Here is an 18,969-nt window from a genome sequence, read left to right as displayed (position 1 = left end):
TGTCTGTCAATGTTATTCTTAACTATTTGCAACTGAATTCAAAATAAAGCTTTTCATTAAGCCATGCTTTTCTAAAGATTTAGACGTATGTTTAGTGTCTTAAAATATGCATCCTGATGATAAAAAAATAATGCCTGGCAAATGCATAAACAATTTTGTGGAATGCGGCCTGTCAGTACAAAGGCATTTTTTGCCTTCTGGTGTTTAATGTCACATATATTGCAGCTTAAAGCTTTTACTTTTCATTAAATCTTACTAGCTAGTTCCTGACTTTCTATTTTTTTCTAATAAGTAGAGGGGTTCCTTTTTAAAACGTTGCAAGGTGTATATGTCAAGCCAGTAGACCGTAGTATTAGAAACAAGTAGAAATTAGGTTTTTCTTTAGATAGAGAGTCCTTTCGTATGAAATTTTATCTTGTTCCACTTTTTCAAAAAGTGTCCTCCTTAACCTAGTAAGCATTTCATTTATAAATTATAATAATAATAATAGAAGTTCAATGGTGATATCTAATTTTGATTATATAAGCAATACATTTAACTTAATCTTTTTTAAATAAAAAAGTAAATTTTTAATTGTGACACAGATAAGTTCTTTTGCTATATAATTGATTCATCCCTACGGTAAATGCAGGCTTTTACACTGGAATAAATTATGCAGTTAAAAAAACATCACAGTACGTGAGTACAGAGAGATTGTTAAGGTTACATACCTTTGTTGTGTCTTTTTCTAAGTCTTTATATTCTATAGTCTTTATATTTCTAAGTCTTTATTTTCTAAGTCTCAAATATTGTTTTGATGATATGGAATTTGCCTGAATTAGTTATACTTGGTTAATATTAATGATGATCAAAAAGTACATTCAGTATCTATTTAAAATATTGCATATTGCAGGTATTTACTCTTCATTTCATTTTATGTTTTATTGGGGTTTTATGTTGAAACTGGTAAATTATCCTTCTTTTAAAGTTGTGACTTTTAAACCTTGTGTGTACTGAATTTCCTTTGGATTGCCAGAGCAAATGAAAGTAAATGTTCAGCTTCTTGCCTTAACTAAAAATGAAAATTTTATATGTCATGGCTTATTTCAAAGAGATGTTTAGTGCTTCAGCAGTGTAAGTTATAAAGCCCTGAACTGTATTACTACTTTTATGTCAGAAACAAGTTTTAAATGGGACTTGGAGCAAAAATGTTTGTAATGTGGTACTTGTGCAAATAATTTATAAAACAAGAGTTAGTAATGATCAGGACATTAATAATCAGAATAATTATTAGCAGTAAAAATCAGAACTTGCGTTCCAATTTCAGATTCCTACAGCCATCCTTTTTTCTTTTGCTTACTGAGACTACAGAAAATTCCACTGGTTTTTGTAACACAGAACACAGTACAGTGTTGATATTGCATTTCAGTTACCAAAAGGCAAAATATTTATCCCACAGTGGATAATAAGCAAACTCTGAACTTCAGGTGTGTGGAAAGGGTTAGATAAAAGTGCTTATGTGGCTGGGAAACATTACTTCGGTACCTCAAAGAGTGTTCCTCTAACTTCATGTTTGAAAAGAGTATTTGTGTTTCTACTCACAGAATAGATGATTTGAAGGAGCCTGAAAACCAAAAGTTTAACCAAATCCAGACACTGGCAGTTGAAACTAGACAAATGTAGTAACAAATGGTATGTGCTTAACTGACAAAGTGAAGCTTTGTAGTAATTTACCGAAGGTACATTTTCCATCGCTAGCTACCTTAAAATCAAAGCTTGACAACTCTTCAAACAGTTTTGGAAATGGCTGATGGTTTCAGAAGCCCTACTTATATGGTCATAGCAATACCCCTTGGCCTTATAATGTACAACTATGAATTTGATGATAAAAAGGTTGTAATATTTACAAAACATTACAGTCCATTCACTGTTTCCATGAGGCTTTGCTTGTGTTTAGTGAAATTTTAATTTTAATTCTGCCTGGACTTGTTTGTTCTCAGCAGGTCTCATGCACACTATGTGAGGATTGAATGAAGGGAATCAAAGACTGTAGTAGGTCACTACTGATATTGCAGGCATTATTATTGCAAATATCAGCAGAAAGGCTTATTATCATTGAATTGACTTACTAAGTCTTTCTCTTGAGTGCACTTATGTCTCTTATGTTATAGCTTTGGCTTCAGGCAGCATATGATCCTATCAACAGCACACATATGCGCAGAGTTCAAATATTTAAAGGGACATCATCAACTTGAGAATGCCTGAGTGGAAAATCTTGTAATTGCTATTATTTAAAGTTAAAAGTATCGGAATGGAAAGTATATATATATATCCCTCAATTTTCAGCTTCACTTTTTGTACACTGTAATGTATGAATAGTTTATTTAATTTTGTTGAAGGTGAACATACCTTCTAGTGCGTCGTGTAACAACAGCAAAGTTTAAGGGAAATGGAAAAGGGTGGAGAGAGACAGAGTGAGATTCCTGTGCCTGCATAAGGCCCATCAACATAACAGGGTGCAAACAGATATGTGCTCCTCTACCCACATTCAGAACAGAAGAGGTCCAACCCAGAAGTTGACCAGTGTCCCTTTAAGTAGTGCACGTAGTAGTGATATAGCTATTTAGTTATTTCTTTATAATCCTTAAATTATGTTTGTACACTTGTTAATATTTCAAAGGTACTAAAATCAAGAAATATTTTAATAGCAATTGATGAGTAGTCTCTTTATGGTTTTTATAATAAAGTTATTTTAAAAATTTCAAAGGAATCCAAAGTAAAACTTAACGTAGCATCCTTTCTTACTGAATGCTTCCTTACTGAAATCTCATATAAAACATGTCACATACACTATCCTTTGACAGTAGAAAGCACTGTGTTTCACGGGGTGTATAATTACTTAAGAAGCTCCAGCGTGTATGGACTTCACTCTTCTATTTGAGTGGCAGTTCTCCATCAGTTTTAACAGTGTATATAATTTTTGTGAGGACTCCATCACACTGTCTATTCTCTTGTCTGGTCCAGCTGTTTCTACTCTTCACTTACACTTTATAATACAATAGAACTGTTATTCCGTGCTGTCCCAAGCTGACTATATTGTAATGCCTATTTCTGCTAGTCTTAAAACAGTTTTCCTTGTTATGGCACCATTCTTTATGGAGTTCAAACATCTTTAGATGTTGTAGTTGCTTTTTATAAAAAGCATGTGACTTGTTTCATACCTCACTTCATCTAACATAGTGAACTGAATAAAGTAGCCCTGATCAATGAAAGAGAAATAAGGTGGTTTTGCATGTACGTAGTAAAAGTTTACTTGCACTGATGTTTTATATGCCAAGTGCCAAGGTGTTGTCACCTGGTTACACAAAGCATGCTTTCTCTGAGTGTTTTACTTTGAAATAAGCTACATTATTAACTTTTTAGTTAATATGTGACTTTCAATAGAGGCACCTAGTAGTATGTCTGAAATAATTTTTAAAAATTATGTTTGGAAATTATGTAAAACTATTGCTGAACAGTATAATGTTATGAAAATACTGTGTTTTATATAAAATTATGTATCCTTACCCATTTTTGGTAAATTAATTTCTTAAGAAGTCAAGAAAAGTGTTTAAATTCATTAGCAGAAATTTCCAGGCTTTGGAGTTTGTATTAAGAGTGTAGTTCCTTGGTGTTGCGCCTAACAGAGTGGCCTGATTTGTTAAGGCAACTGGTTATGTAGAGTTAAGAACGATAACGGGGACTCAAAATCACTGACAAAATGGACATTTATTCATACGTCTAGTTTTAGTTGTACAACATCAAAAAAACTGACCTAGTTTCTGAAGATAGTTTTAAGACAAAGGCAAAGTAAACATTTCATCTCAGTATGTATTTCTACTGTTGTGTTTGGCAGACCAAGAAAGTACGTTATATATAAAGCACTTTAGCCAACAAACAAATGAAGGGTAATAAACGTAAGTTCCTCTTCTTCCTGTCCTTTAGATTCCAATTTTCTTAGGCTTTGGAAGACAGTTTATAGAACTGTTTATTACTTGTTCAAGATAGTCTATAAAACAATCGAGCCTGAAAAGTAATTTTCTGTATTTCACTTGAATCTACTGAAGTTTACAGGTATGATGTTTCTTCATTTTAACCCTCTTTGCTTGATCTAATACTGAAGTAATAATCTTGTTATTCCCTGTTTCAGTTGCCATTAGTGTAATGATGAAAATACTATATCACTTTTGTACTAGATCAAACTGAAGCAAAAAAGGATTATTTAAACAATTTACAGCACAGTACATCTTTCTAACTACATGCAGAAAGTCTAGAGAACAATACATGAAAATTGAGTAACGTCCTTCGCAACTGGATGTGCTTACATTTGTATAGTGCTTCAAATCTTTAAGCAACATAAAAGCAAAGAATTACATTAGGAATTTTACAGTTTTATATAATCTTAAAGCCTCTTTTCCTGAGTTATTGGAAACATGTACATTTCATTAAAATCTTCTTGTTTGTGTATATAAGAGTTTACATCTAGGAAAACTGTTAGTGTAAACCTACTAAAATTTTCTAAGTGAAATATTATGGTGCCTGCTATTGAAAGTGTCACTTTTCTGCCTTATCATGTGTTGTGTTATATAGAAGTACAGAAAAAAGTGAGCCTGATTTGTTCTCCTTTGTAGAGCCAGGCCGAGGCCCACTACAAAGGAAGTAAACATGCCAAGAAGGTCAAAGCACTAGAGGCAACGAAAAATAAACCCAAAGTTGGTTCTTCCAAGGACAGCGCAAAGGCTAGCACAAGCTGCTCCACCACGCCAGTCACAGCCAACACCTCTGACAAATCAGGTCAATGAAAACTTTTTGTTCTCTACATTCTTTGTTTTCTCCTTTTTTGATTTTCATATTAGAGAATCTGTCTGCATGACAGTGATCCATGACTTGTGTTTTCTGAACTGTTTACTCTGCTTTCTTGTACAGAATTGATTGGGTTTGTTATTATCAAGTCCTTTTTCACATCTGTGGAACATCTGGTGTCCCTGAATGCTAAAGTCTATTTTTTTAAAACTTTTTGAATTTACTTTTGTACAGTATGGAAGTTCATACAGCAATAATAATGGATGGGTGTGAGTGAAGGGGCAAACCTGAGATGTATGTATGTAGCTGAAGCACAAGAAACCTTTGTAAGAAATTTATATTTTCTAAATAGGATAATATTGCTCAGACAGGAAAACACACCTACAGAAATGTAGTGAATGCTCATGACAGGTTATTTGTGACTTCCACTAATCATTAGTGCTTAAACATCACTTTTTTTTTTCTTTCCATATTAGTAATTTGAGGAAGATCAGTACCACTAATTGCAGTAGAGTTGCTTGATTCTCTGCTCTGTCACTGGTGTGTTACTGAATGAAACAGGAGAATTTCCTGAACTTGCCGATGGTCTGAAATACTGTACTTGATATCCAGAAGATCACAAACTGTGGGTTACTCAACTGTTGTATAAGAGACTGCTCCTGATAAATTTTCTTCTGCCTTGGTAGCATTTATTATTTTCTTCCCTAGAGCTGAGCTTGATTCAGATGCCATAAGGTGAATGACAGACATTTTTCTGACATACCCACCAAAAAAAAAAAAAAAAAAAATCCATATCAGTGGCTGTTTCTCATCCTGGTCTCTAAAGAGCGGCATGAAAAGAAACTTTGTCTGGGTCCTTAGCAATGACAGTGGACCACAAAATAGCTTACTGCTCCAGGTGTATGCTAGAACAACTCAGACAACAGCTTAAGTAAGATATCAGTTAAAACTTTAGAGGATTTAACATGTTAAGAATGCATTCTGTGTTAATGTAATTGTATAATGCCCTCCCCTGGCTATGCCAGAGACTAAAGGCCAAATAAGAAAAGTTTAAGCGTATTTAACAAATCCCGTTGCCTCTACCACACGTCTGAATCTGTCCTATGTTTTTTTCCCCACACTATGAAATCTGTCCCTGACTTAATTTTCTCCTTTTCTATGCAATGTACCTAAACCAATTCACAACTCTACATGCAGTTTTGGTGAAACAGTCTAACCATTGACAAGGGAAACCTGCTCTTGATATTTTTCTATTACCCTGTTTTGACAGTGTGCTGTTTATGTTACTAATTACTCCATACAAATTAGATGAATTGCCTATCTTTGTCGGATTATAGCATTTTAAGAGTTTCTACATTAAAAATAAATCGGTGGCAATATAGTTAAATGCTTTCTTCCTGTTAGAACAGTGGGGTTCCCTGTGAAGGGGAGGCTTCTCAGGGAGCGTTACTGCTCTATAGGAGATTGCAGATAGGATGTTTGGGAAGACAAAAATCTGAATCTGGAGTGGCAAATTCTCCATATGTGCAAGGAATGCTGGTCTCGCCGAGGTGGGGAACAACTTGGAGACTGGATTTTTTACCAGGCGGTGAACTTAAAACCAAACCTTATTTTCGTTCAGCTACACTTTCCCTTACAGAGTTTGTTGTTCATCTGTTCTTTAACATGTGTTTAGCTCTTTAACATAGTGCTTATTGCAGCTAGAGCAATCACTATGTTGCTTCTGGGAATCTGTGGTGGTGTGGGGGGGTTGCCATAGAGCAGATTAACTGATATTGCTTTTTCTGACTATTTTAACATAGCTTTAATTCTCTGAGATATGGCTTATTACTATATATTAACTGTATACTTTATTTTTTTTAAATATTTTTAATATTAAGATGTCCAGAGTGTATTTGTGTTGTTGTTTTTTTATTGTTATTTCCCGAGGAAATGTGACTTACAGTCACATCATCTATTCTTATCTCTCTTATTCTCTGGCTCTGTCTTCACAACTTTGACTGTATATTGTAAAAGAAATTCATGAGGTGATGGTCTTAAAGAAGTTCCTGTAAGTTTGATGAAAATTGGCACCTGGATAGAAGAGAAACTTTAATTTTTATGGTTCGTCCTGAGAGATGCTGCTGTGTGAACTGTTTTGCTTGCCATGCTGACTGGTCAGGCACTAAATTTGCCTTCAGAATGGGGAATTTGAGAGTGTGTAGGTCTGAAAAAATTGCATTAGAAGGACATAAAATAGGGCCTAAATGAAGTCAAGGAAGGAAATTAAATTCCACCACTTGTGGAGCTGTTGTAAACCATTGTACTTTGGAGGATTGCGAAGTTCCTGAGAAATGTTTATCAAATAAGTCATTCCTGAGGTCCTTTTCTTGAGTATGGAAGAGAAGAATGAGAAGCTAGACGGAGAAGACAGTTTTAAGTTCTTGTTCCTTTTTTATCCACTGAACTCCTACTGGTATTAGAGCAGAATGAGTAAGGAGTATTATATTAAAACGATAAACTGAATTTATTATTCTCTTATGTGGGTCTGCTAATAAATAAAAGGACTCAACAGGCATGACTATCAGACTTTTTGTTGTGCTGTCATTTTGAGTGACATAATGATGAATGAGCTGGAGCTCTCAAGACTGAACAACTGCTATATATTGAACGAAAATATCAAGTTAGTTTTTCTACAGATTCATATCTTCTGTGGGTCAGACATAGCCTGGGATCCAAACTACTTATTTGTCAGAAGTCACTATGGTAGTAGTAGCAGAAAAAATAATTACATTTAGTTCAGCTTATGTGATAACTCTATCAAATGCAAAACCCCAAATCATCCAGTCCTTTTTTTTCAAAACATCTGATGTACTTGTCTCTCTACAACTGTTCTTTCAACTTAACAAATGAGGCTGTTAGCAGAGCAACAGAAGTTAAATTAATGTTTAAGGTCTTTTGGAAAGTTTCCAGAAGAACATGGGCTCCTGCAGGTGAAAGTGGCCTCAGTAGAATGGAAAGGAGTGACTCTGGAACTCAATCTCAGCATGATGATGCCCAAGTTTTGAGAGAGTGGTCTTCCCTACTGATGTGAATAATACATTATGACTCAGAAACTACTTTTGTAAATTGATCACCAGCAAATATGATGATAAAGCAATAGTACTGTGATGCTGAGTTGTCTGCAACCTGAGGTAAATGGATATTGATGGGTTGGACTGCAGAAGTTTTGCATCCTAACATGATTAGACTACTGTGTGATCTAATTTTTTTAAGCACACAACTATTTACTATTTAGAAAATACTTGTTTATTGGTACTTGTAAGTGCCACCATCCTATCACGTTCACTATTTCTGCAGACAGGAAGAAAATGCCACAGATGATGTCTGATAAGATTATTGTTCCTGTACGTCTTATAGGGTCATGTCTGCTTGTCCTAATGTTTATTTGCAGATTGGAGGTGTCCATAGGAGACTCTTTCATAACTTGTCTCCCACACAGTTTCTCTAACCACTTGGAAAAGTCTAGAAACGACTATAGAACAGTTTCATAAGCTAGAAAAACACCGACGTGACACTGCAAACTTTTTTTATAGCTGCTTCAAGATGTGGTTACAGAACAGCAGTGTTAACAGCACTGAGAGCTGCTCTTTCATGTGGGGCAAAGATTCCCTCCCTCTGAAAGCCCAGGATTTTCAGGATGGCTACATGCAGAATTAGACACACACACACATATTATATATATGGCATTGCTTTAGAAAAGGTCAGGGGTAGCAACGAGTACATAACGCAGTTTAGAATATTTAGAGTGTGTATTAAATATAGTTCTGAGAATGCAATGGAAGACGGTGTCTGTGATCCTGGTTTAGCATAGTCTAGATGCTTGCAGTGATGAATCCTTTTGGAATACATGTAATAATAACCGGATTGAAATGTCACTGGTTACTTAGCAAGCACAGAGGAATTCTTTGATCATACTTCCAAATCAAAATAAACAGTTCAAAATGAAGCAGACAAATGATGTGGTATCACCTTTTTTTTTTGCATTTTGCTTTGGTATAAAAATGAAGAATTAAGTGCAACTGTTTTAAAGCACTCGGAATAGTTAAAACCCCGTTTCAGATTATAAAAGTAAGGTCATTTTTTTCTGTCTTTGATCCATCTAGTAGATGCTCTGTTTCCCTTGCGTCAGTGAGAGCTGTTTGTGAAATCATAGGTATGGGCATTTGAAGTTCAGTCCTCGTTCAAATAAGAGCAGAAGGCTGTACTTGGGACTTAGTACATACAGGTAAACCCTTTGGATGTTTTGTGAAAACTCCTTTTTGTTCAGCTGGTACAGGAATGGGCAAGATTATACACCTAACTAGGCCAGATTCTGGAACTTGTTTCAAATCCTGATTCCTCTTACTACTGCTGTGTTCTGTAGCCATGTCTCAGGGCAGCTCAACAAGCAGTTCACAGGTTCGTGGCAATGATATTCCAGCATATGAACAGTCCTGTGCTGCTTGGCTGTGTGTGGCAGGATACAGGAAAGGGACAAAACTGGAAAGTGGTTTGCCAGCTTCTCCATGCTAATTGAGCCGTGTAAGAATTATCCCAGTCATTATGCTGTATAACTAAAACCAACTGGAGGCTGTTCTGAGGAACATCGTCGTGCTGGAGTGCAGTACTGTCTGACACTGAGTGGGCTAGCTCACATTTTGAAAACAACCTAGACATATTGATGGACTTATTGAATGCCACATGATGGCATGGAGACATATGGTAATTATTTTTGTTTATTAAGAGCTTTCTGTGGGTGCTTTGACAACAAAACTGAGTCCTTTCTCATTTTATTCCCAAAGTAGAGTACAACACATTGGATAACATTTACTCAGGAAGATTACCATGGGTTGGATTTCTCCAGTGTCCCGATTACCAGTGCTGTTTATTCTTCTACTATCGATGAGTTGTAATGTCCCATGGGAGGGCTTAGCTCATATTTCGTAATTCCACCATCAGGACACTCCCTTAGTCATGTTGCTCTCATTGTTTATTTGAAAAATCTTCCTGCCAATGCTCAGATTCTAAACTTTTCCATATACATATCCATATTTGGAGTAATCCTAAAAATTATACCAGTTCTCGTTCCAAAATCTCATTTCACCTTAACATTTATTTCCATTTATCACTTTGTTTTCCACTCATTTTGAAGGAATGGCTTGTTTACATAGCTCCAATAATTTTTTTTTTAGATAATCCTTCAGAAACAGCTAGGAGATAGAGACACATAGCCTCTGCAGCTGAACTGTGGTATATCTATCTGTTCTGGAGAACTCTGGGTTATTTGTCATACAGACATCATTATAAGAACCTTAAAGTTTAGGGTGTTTCTAGGGCATTTATTTTTCAATCTTTTAATTCTTTGTAACGTACCCAAGTACACCTAGACCTCAAAACATGTTTTGGGAATGTTGTATTTGGAGTGTGGGGCAGAGAGATAGAGAAGCTGTAGGAGAGGAACATGACAAGGGTGTGTTTGTCTTTCTGTCCCTCAGCATCAATGAGCCGTGTTTAGAAGTTCTGTATTGTGCCCCTCAAAGATGCTTGTCCTTACGTCTAGCCTCTGTTAAAAGCTGCTGATAAGCCTCATCAGTTCTTCACATTTATGCTTACATTAAGAATTCTGCTGAAGTTATGTGCTATGAAATAATCATGCACCTGTGTTTTGTGCATTCAGATAGTGCCTGCTAAGAGTACATGGACGTTTCTGTTAGGTAGAGGCATTATGGTCAACTAAGTTATAAATTCAATCAGATTCAGCCACCAAGGAGAGTAATTTCAAGGATATTTTTTTCATTAAACCCCATGAGGATGGTAAGTTTTGTTCTGTTGTGATTCAATGTTTCACAGCCATCTGAAGATTACTGTCTATTGCCATCTGTAGAAACTGTCCTCAGGACAGAACTGAGGGCACAGTGTAGAATTTGCTGTTTGACCACAGTGCTTTTATACTTGGCAATATAAAACAGATTTAATAAATGCTCATAAATTCATCACAGATACACTGTTGCAAGAACCATGTGTGTATTTACACAATTATATTATCAGTATTGATATGAAAAACACAATGTCAGTGGCACTTTTAACACCTATATTGGATTTGGTAGTAAATAGCTTCTGCATCTTTTCCGGTGGGTTATTTCAGCAGCTGTTTCAGGAAGTTGCTCTTTGGTTTATGCTCTTAGCATGAAAGGTTAGCCAAAGGGATAGTTAGCAAATTAAAATCTGTTAACAGGAAACCATTATAACAGGTTGGATCTTTAAACATTTTCCCCCCTGTCACTCTTACTGTTTGTACTTTTCAAAAGTGGATGTTAAAGCCTCATCTTTCCATATATGTTTTACAACCTGAATTGAAAAGCAGTCACTGGTCACCTTTTGGTGTTGATAAACTCTTGGGAGCTTCTGAAAGTCTTCAGTCTGTCTATAATATCTGCTGACTGGCACATATCGAGTTCTGAATCTCTACTGAAAAACTAATTGTAGGTGCTGTTAACTGAAAAATAGGCTCTGTGACTGACACAATTACATTGATGAACTATTGCAATCCCTGTTCAAATTTTAAAAGGACAATCTTTTCTTTCTCCAGTTATTATATTAATTAGAAATACATGCAAGCAGGACATTGTTTTGAAGAAATGGTAAGCTTTTTCTTCTGCAGCAATTTAGGCAGGAACACTGCATGAAAAATATACTGTAAGATGAAATAAGACTCTTTGGGTGCTCTGCTCTGTGCTTCATCTTTCATGGGTCCTGTATCGTTAAAACTGTGTACACTATAGCTTCTACTTATTCCAGTTTTAAAAACTGGAATTTCATTGCATATTAACATCCTTAAAATTATATAAAGATTTTCTTACGTTGGAGAGGTAAAAATAGGCATTGGGCCAAGCAAGAATGACTCTACTAATGCAGCAGGTCAGTGGGAGCAAGAGCCAAGGATGCTTTCAGCTGTTGTCTTCTTTTTTAGCTAGATGCATGTGGTCCTTTAGAGAATCCATTTATATACATTGAATCTTCACCAACGCTTTTATATGGTGAAATCAGGCATCTGTTTTTCTTGTTTGTTCTGCTAATGATGTGCCTTTTGAATATCCAATGATTTTTTTGATAGTAGGATGATGATAATAGAATGATTATATGATGAATATGAATTAACTAAAATTACTAGCAAATGAATTTATGTATATTTCCCTAGAGTACATAATACCAGAGAGGTGGCACTACAAGAACTATTACATATCACATCATTATTTAGTGATCATTGTCTTTACAACATACTATTACAAGAGTTCTTGAGTGTTCAGGTATGGAAATGGAGAAGGGCAGAAAGTGGGACAGAAGAGAAGTAGTCAGCAAAAAGAGAGTTGAGACTGTGATACCAATGTCATTCATCTACCTTGCAATGTTCTATTAGGAAGAAAGATGATTCAGAGGTATCCTAAAAATTGAGGGTTATATAACGAGATTTTGTAAAAATTGCAAATGAGAGAAATAAAATCTCTTTTAACCACCTTAAGATGGTTATTATTTTCATAATAAATGACAGTATTATTTGCCTAAGAAAAAAATAATTTGTGACCCAAGCTCCAGGTTTGTTTTTAGATTACTAAGAAATTCATATCAGCGGATTCTCTCTTTATTTATATAATTCTTCTCATTTCCATTACAAGATTTTTGGAACCAGTATTGAGCTGTACATTTCTTGGCAGTCCCCTGGCCACATGCTAGGTTGATATTGCTAGCAGCTTAAATGTTTTATGTCCTCTTTTGAACTCATACAGCAAAATCATTCAAATATGCTTTTTCCCCCCCGTCTTTAACTTGACAGTGTAACACAAAAAACAGTGAAAACAATACCATTAGCATATACATAGAGCGAATTTTGCACTTTAGAATAGTATATAGTTAAATAAATGTTTAATACAAAATAAGCATTACAGTCTGCAATGACAAGAATGGCAATTGGTTTTGCACCAACCTAATAACAAACCAGGAAGGAGTAGCTTTATCTATACCTGATAATTTCACAGACTCATTAAAGAAATATATTGCTAAAGAAGTAAAGCCATTCTTTTGATGACAGAAATTCAGTTTCTTCAATCAGCGAATAAGAAACAGAATGCCAGTGATTACTCATACAGCTTACAGTGATTACTCTGGTTGAATAGAGTTTTGTCTGTGTCCAGTTGTGCTAAAGTTAAAATTTCTGTTGAATTTGTAAAATTTGAGTTAAATTTTCCCTTTTTCTCTCAGCCTTTGAGTGAATTAATTCTCCAAATATAAAAGAATGGGTCAGGCCTGATGGTGTTACTTCAGGTTGCTTTGGTTTTATCCATAAGTGAGATAAATATTCTATTTGTTAACCTTTTTTCACGTGTACTTACTGTGAAAAAAAATCTTGCTGTTGGCTTTTATTCTGTATTTCTCAGCAACTATTTAAGTAAAGGAGAACTCCAAGAGTACGAGCTAGTCTAGCAGCAACTTTCACACAATCAATAATGTGGCTTGATTTGGATTTTTTTTTGTCAATGTTATTTTACCCATACTTATCTTCACTTTTATAACATAAATGCAAGCAGCATTTAGAACCTAAGGAAAAATGCGAGTTGCTAGGGCATGGCAGGCAGATGTGAGACTGAGAAGTTAGTGAAATGAGTTTGATTCAGAATTGTTCAGAGATCCTGAATCAAAAACTAAACCAAAAATATCCATGGCTAGTACATTAGGCATTTAAACAGATCTTCTGAAAAATCTTCCTTTGACATCCTTCCAGCCTTAATTCTACAGCTACTGCAGTATTGACTTGGTGTGAGAAATATGCTACATTTCTATTGCTTAAATTATACATAAAATCAATAGTTTATCTGTTATTTCTTTATTACTTGTTTTCAAGGCCTGTGAAAATATTTTGGTGTCTGTTAGACAACTTATATTTGAAATGGGATTTATTGGTCAGATTTTGAGGTCATGACTAAATACACACAGTCTTCAAGCAAACCTGCCACAGAAATCAGTGAGAATGCCCAATTATAGACGTTATTTAACTGAAATGAAGATGAACGTTTCGTAGTTGACTTCAAGGGCAGTTCTGTCTGGGCAAGTACTAAGTAAGTAGTAGGCCCACAAGAATGGACTTGTATGCAGATTGCCAGTTCTTCTTGATTCATTTATTGAAACACCCATAAATTTTGTACTGAGTTTCAAAGCGCTTTAGCAGCTGTGGGTAGCATTTTAAGATTATTTCTTTTTTCTGCACAGACAGCAAATGAAATGTGTTACTAGTAATATATTTCGGATTCATAGAGGGAGGGAGCAATATTATTTTTATAGTTGAAGAGATGAACCAAGACATTTTTAAGCAGAAGTGTAGGATGTCTGGGCAGAATACAATATGTTTGCTTTAATTTTTGAACGATATTTTTCTAAGCATTCTTACATTATTAAAATGTTAAAAAAAGACAATGCGATGCTATAGAAACCTTGCATTCCAGAAACTCTAAAATAAATGTGACAGAGTCTCTAGTGGGAGTATAAAATATTTACAAAGTAAGATATGTCTAGTGTCAGAAAAAGAGAAGTTTAACCAGCAACAACATTTGCTTTTGCCTAGATTTTGTAATAGCAGAACTTGTACTGTATTTCAAACTGTGTCCAAACTGTATTATCATTTTCCAACTCTTGATTTTTTTCCATTCCAGCCAATACTGGCATAGGTCAGAAAACATGAAAGGTTAAGATAGATTTAAAGTAAATTTGCCTAGACATAGAGCACCAGGAGCCAGGAATACTAAGCTATTGGGTAGTCTTGAGTTTATAGATATTAATTAAATTAGCATCTACCTTTGCCAGCTGTGTGTTGTTTTGTGTCCCCTGGTTAGATTCACCTTGTTTTCAACTGCTGGAAGCTTAGTGCTACTGGTTTTGCTGAGTTTTATGAACAAATGTATAGTGAAAGTTTTCCCAACTTACTATACAAGGGGTGTGATGTGTCGCTGGGAAATCAGATATCAGCGATGTACACTAGGAAACTGCTCTGTATATGTGCTTGTAGATGGACTGGTTTTCTCCAGAAGTAATGCACTGCATTTACCATAGTTACCTGTTCAGCCTTGTCAGTCTAGAAGTTATAAAAAAGGGGCAAAAATTGTATTAATCACTTTTAAAATGAGGAAAATAGAAGTCTGATATAACCTGCATTCTATAAAAGAAGTAAAATTGAAGACAAACAGGTGAAATGGAAATAACCACACAAGCTGCTTCAAGTGAGCTTTAGAATTTAGTTTGTTTGCTCCAGGCATGGTCCGTACACTTCTGCATGTGGACTGAACCCTTCTTCTTGTTCCATTTGCTTTTGCACACAGAAATTGCACTGTGTTGAAATATTAAATAGTTTTTTTTTATTTTTAAATGTGAATGCCCTTTGTCAATATGTTACAACTGCTGCACAGTTTACTTTGATGCGTACTTTTCATGTATGTGCCGGCAATATCTCTCTTCTTGTCCACCCCCCTCCCCTCCGCCCGCCCCTTCATGAGTGCACCCAGATTTTTCTTGATCTTGGTCAGTAAAAGAGATCTGAGCTACCGGCCAACCAACCAAAAATGATATCCCAAGAATCCCCAGCTATGCAAGGAACTGACTAAGAATCATAGGTGATATAGTCGGATCATCTCAGCCACCCAAGTAACTGGATTAGCAGTTACCCTCTGTTCAAGGAAGGTGTACACGTAAGTATAAAAATAAATTTTGCCGGCAAGATTGTACAGCTGTGGAACCGTGTTCACTTCTCATTATTTTCTAATTCTCATCAGTCTACTCTCATAAAAATTAAACACATCCAAAATTTCAAAATCCAAACCTTTGTAACATTACATCTTCAGTCTGATCAGTTGTAAACATGTTTGTATTCTGAAAAATTTACAGGTTCCTTTGAAAGAAAATTCCCTGAAGTCTTTTGTTATTCCAAATCAGAAATAAACTATCTAGGAAATTAAGCATCAACATCACTGTTGTACCATAGCCAAACAAACAATACTTCTGAAATGAAAAAGATACTTCAGCTCAGCCTGTTGCAGGGTATGATGCAGTTAATCAAATAACAGGCGTCGCTGCAGAGCTCATTCAATATTGCAGAGCCATCCAGGCATTTCCAGATCTAGCTTCAGTACCTCAAGAAAATATGTTGTAGCTTATTTCAGTACACTTTTGTGTTTGAGATGAAAAGCTTTGTATTTATAGCTTCCATTTGTTTCTCATCTTTGTATAGAAACAAAATTGGTTTTCTTTAGCGTGTGTCAAACAGATTTATTTCACCTAACAATATTTCATTACATAAACCAGCCATTTTTCAGACAGGCTTGCAGTATAAGAAAAATAACTTTATAAAACCTACAAGTAATCAAAGGGTTAATAGATACACTGTGCTGTCTGATTTGCATGTAGGCTTGCAGTGGAATTTTTCTGGAACAGAGCCCTACGGGTTTTTCAGCCTCATTTCTCAGTAGACTGCACAACTGGTAAGAAAGTAGGTAGTCTGTCTGACAGCCATTAGAGTCTCATTATTCAGCAAATGTGGAGATAAAACAAAAACCATTTTGAAATTCCTTATCAAAGTTAGCTAACTCTGTCATAATGAGTGTCAAGAAATAATCTAATGCTCTTTGTTGTTTTTTTTAAGTGATGCTGAGATGCGGGACAGAGTGCTTACAAATGCTGTAAAGGTTGTGACCACTACTGAGTTAATAGCTTTCCTGCTAGTGCTTTATGGCATATATTACTCATAGCGTTCATCTTTTTCTTCATAAAAAAGATAATTAATTGTGTGAGTGCATGCTTTATTCCTTTGTAGCAGTGTAAGCCAGCAGAAGATAAGACTTTCTGTGAAGAACATTGTTTTGAAACTTGCTTTTCTTATTGGAGCTATTATCTGCCTTACTCTTCAGTAGCCTTTCTGCTAATATATTGAAGGTGGTTCTTCTTGTCCTTCTTTTAATTTGGTCATTGATTGTGTCCCACCATATCATATTTCAGGGCAAAGATGTGTTCAGCAACTATTGCTTCCAATGTGATGAATTTTGAGTCCTCTTTTGCTGCCCCAGACCTGTGTTACAGGGTAGATCCTAGGGTTTGTTTGAAGGTGGTCCTTCCTATGGCTAAATAAATTTTCTTACCTTGCTTTTATTTTGTCATGCTTTCTTAAAATCTCCCTTAATTACTGATAATCAGGCTTATAACTTATTTGACTGTGATCTCTCTGCTTTCGTGTTCTCTAATCAGTAGTTTAGCTAAAGCTACTGTTTTTTCAGTTTCTGAATTCTTCACTGTCAAAGCTCTCCATACCATTGTATGTATTTTCTAATGTGCTTTCTAGATACTGACTTGCACCTACCACTCATCAGCCATTGAAAACAGTTTCCCAAAGAGCTTCCTGCTTTTCCTGGTCCTATTTGTAAAAAGCTCCCTGCAAACAGCTGCCAAACTTAGATATGTTACTCTCACTTCTGAAAAGTTCTTTCTCTGTTTCTCAGAGAAAGAAAAAATTCTCAGAAAAAAAATCTCGCTGGAAGCTTGGCTGCCACGCTGGTGCCTGTGTTGGCGACTGATTTTTCTCTCTCTCCTGTGATTTCATACCTGTCTCTCTGCAGCTGTGATGTCTTCTCTTGAACTGCAGATCACTTGATGCAGGGACCACCTTACTGTTCTAGGTGCAGAAGGCTTATAACAGCAAGGTCTAGTGATAGATTTTAGTAATATCAACTAACTTGCCTCTTTTCAGCATTGTCAAAGGGCATATTTTATAAAGAAGCATAGGAAGAAAAAATGTAGTGGGAATAAGTGTCAGTTTTTAGTTTTATGTCAGATATGCCAAGTATCTGACGTCAAATTTTAACTGAGAGTTTTATTTTTCAATAAACAGTTTTAAGTTGTCTTCATTGATGTCAGTTTAGCTACAGTGATGAACTTTTCAGCAAAATTTCGTGGATTATATATGGCTATAATTAATGCAACTGATTTTACCTTTGCTACACAGCCGATCAGGGAAAGAGCACTTATACAATCGTCTGACAATCTGATTGATTTCCTCTTCCCCTTCTGTAATCACTGTATGCTTCAAAGGTTGTTTAATGCAGCCCAATATTTATAGACATATTAGCAGCAAATTACTGGGAGAAGCTGAAAACCTGTTTCAGTCTGTACAGCTCTGCTGTTCTGTTGTGTGACCAGGTGGAAGAATTATAAAAACAAATCTCCATCTCTCAGATGGGAAATTAGCAAATCTCTCAAAAGAGCTTGGATTTAGGGTAGCTAGAGTAGCGGTGGCCACTTGGCAATGCCTCTGCTCTCCTCCTGTTCTAAGTACTTTGTGTATGGCTACTGTTTAGCACCTGCAGCTGGGGATGCGGTAAAGGACCTGGCACGATGGAAGATGTGAAGCTAAAGCCTGACAGTGGGTGGGTATAAGCATGGCTTGGGCTCTTCCTGATGGGGAGCTGCCTCCATCACCGCCAGCGCCACTCCGACCTTGGATCCTTGTCTGTCTGTGTGCTCACGTCATGGATAATAGTCCCAGCTTCTGGCAGGGAAGAGAGGCAGGCAGGTGTAAAGCTGTACTTTTTATCACATGCACACAAAATATATCATTTCAGTAATCAAAATATTATTTCTTCTATTACTGTCATGATAAGAGCAGTTTTATTTATTACATACAGGCAGAAAATTTACGTGACAATTTTGTAAGGGTTATTAGAATCATAGCAGAGCTCTGTATCTAAAAGTTTTTAGGATACTTGTTGGAAAGGGCTTCTGCAAGTTTATCACGTCTTTACCTTGGATAATCTTTTAATATCAATTGCTGTTTGAACAAACTGTTGCAAAACCAAAAGCTTAATGTGAAGTTATTTTGTGTACCTTCAGTGATAAAAACTATGCAGATTGGCATGTTGTAGTATATAAATAGCAATGAGTGTTGTTAATAGATAAAACCTTTATCACTTGGATATCCAGATAGATAAATTAGATCTGGAATTCTCTTTAGTTTTATTTTTATGAAGAGTCTCAATTTTGAATTAAGGATCTGAATTTTAAGTTACTTTTCTATGGAAAATAGCATGTATATTTTTGTCA

General features: G+C 35.6%; 1 protein-coding gene across 10 annotated transcripts in view; it reads left to right on the top strand.

The window, feature by feature from the left end:
• ZNF385B (zinc finger protein 385B) overlaps positions 1 to 18,969 on the top strand; it is a 170,031-nt gene that overhangs the window by 140,863 nt on the left and 10,199 nt on the right. For all 10 annotated transcript variants that reach the window (XM_054070076.1, XM_054070074.1, XM_054070077.1 and 7 more), the window contains one exon: positions 4,650 to 4,812. In XM_054070076.1, the coding sequence (XP_053926051.1) occupies positions 4,650 to 4,812 (163 nt within the window). The remainder of the gene's footprint in view (positions 1 to 4,649; positions 4,813 to 18,969) is intronic.

The sequence above is a fragment of the Cuculus canorus genome, chromosome 6, assembly GCF_017976375.1.
Source record: "Cuculus canorus isolate bCucCan1 chromosome 6, bCucCan1.pri, whole genome shotgun sequence".
NCBI classification, from domain to species: Eukaryota; Metazoa; Chordata; class Aves; order Cuculiformes; family Cuculidae; genus Cuculus; species Cuculus canorus.
The sequence above is the reverse complement of the archived record's forward strand: the minus strand, read 5'-3'. Positions and strand labels throughout refer to the sequence as shown.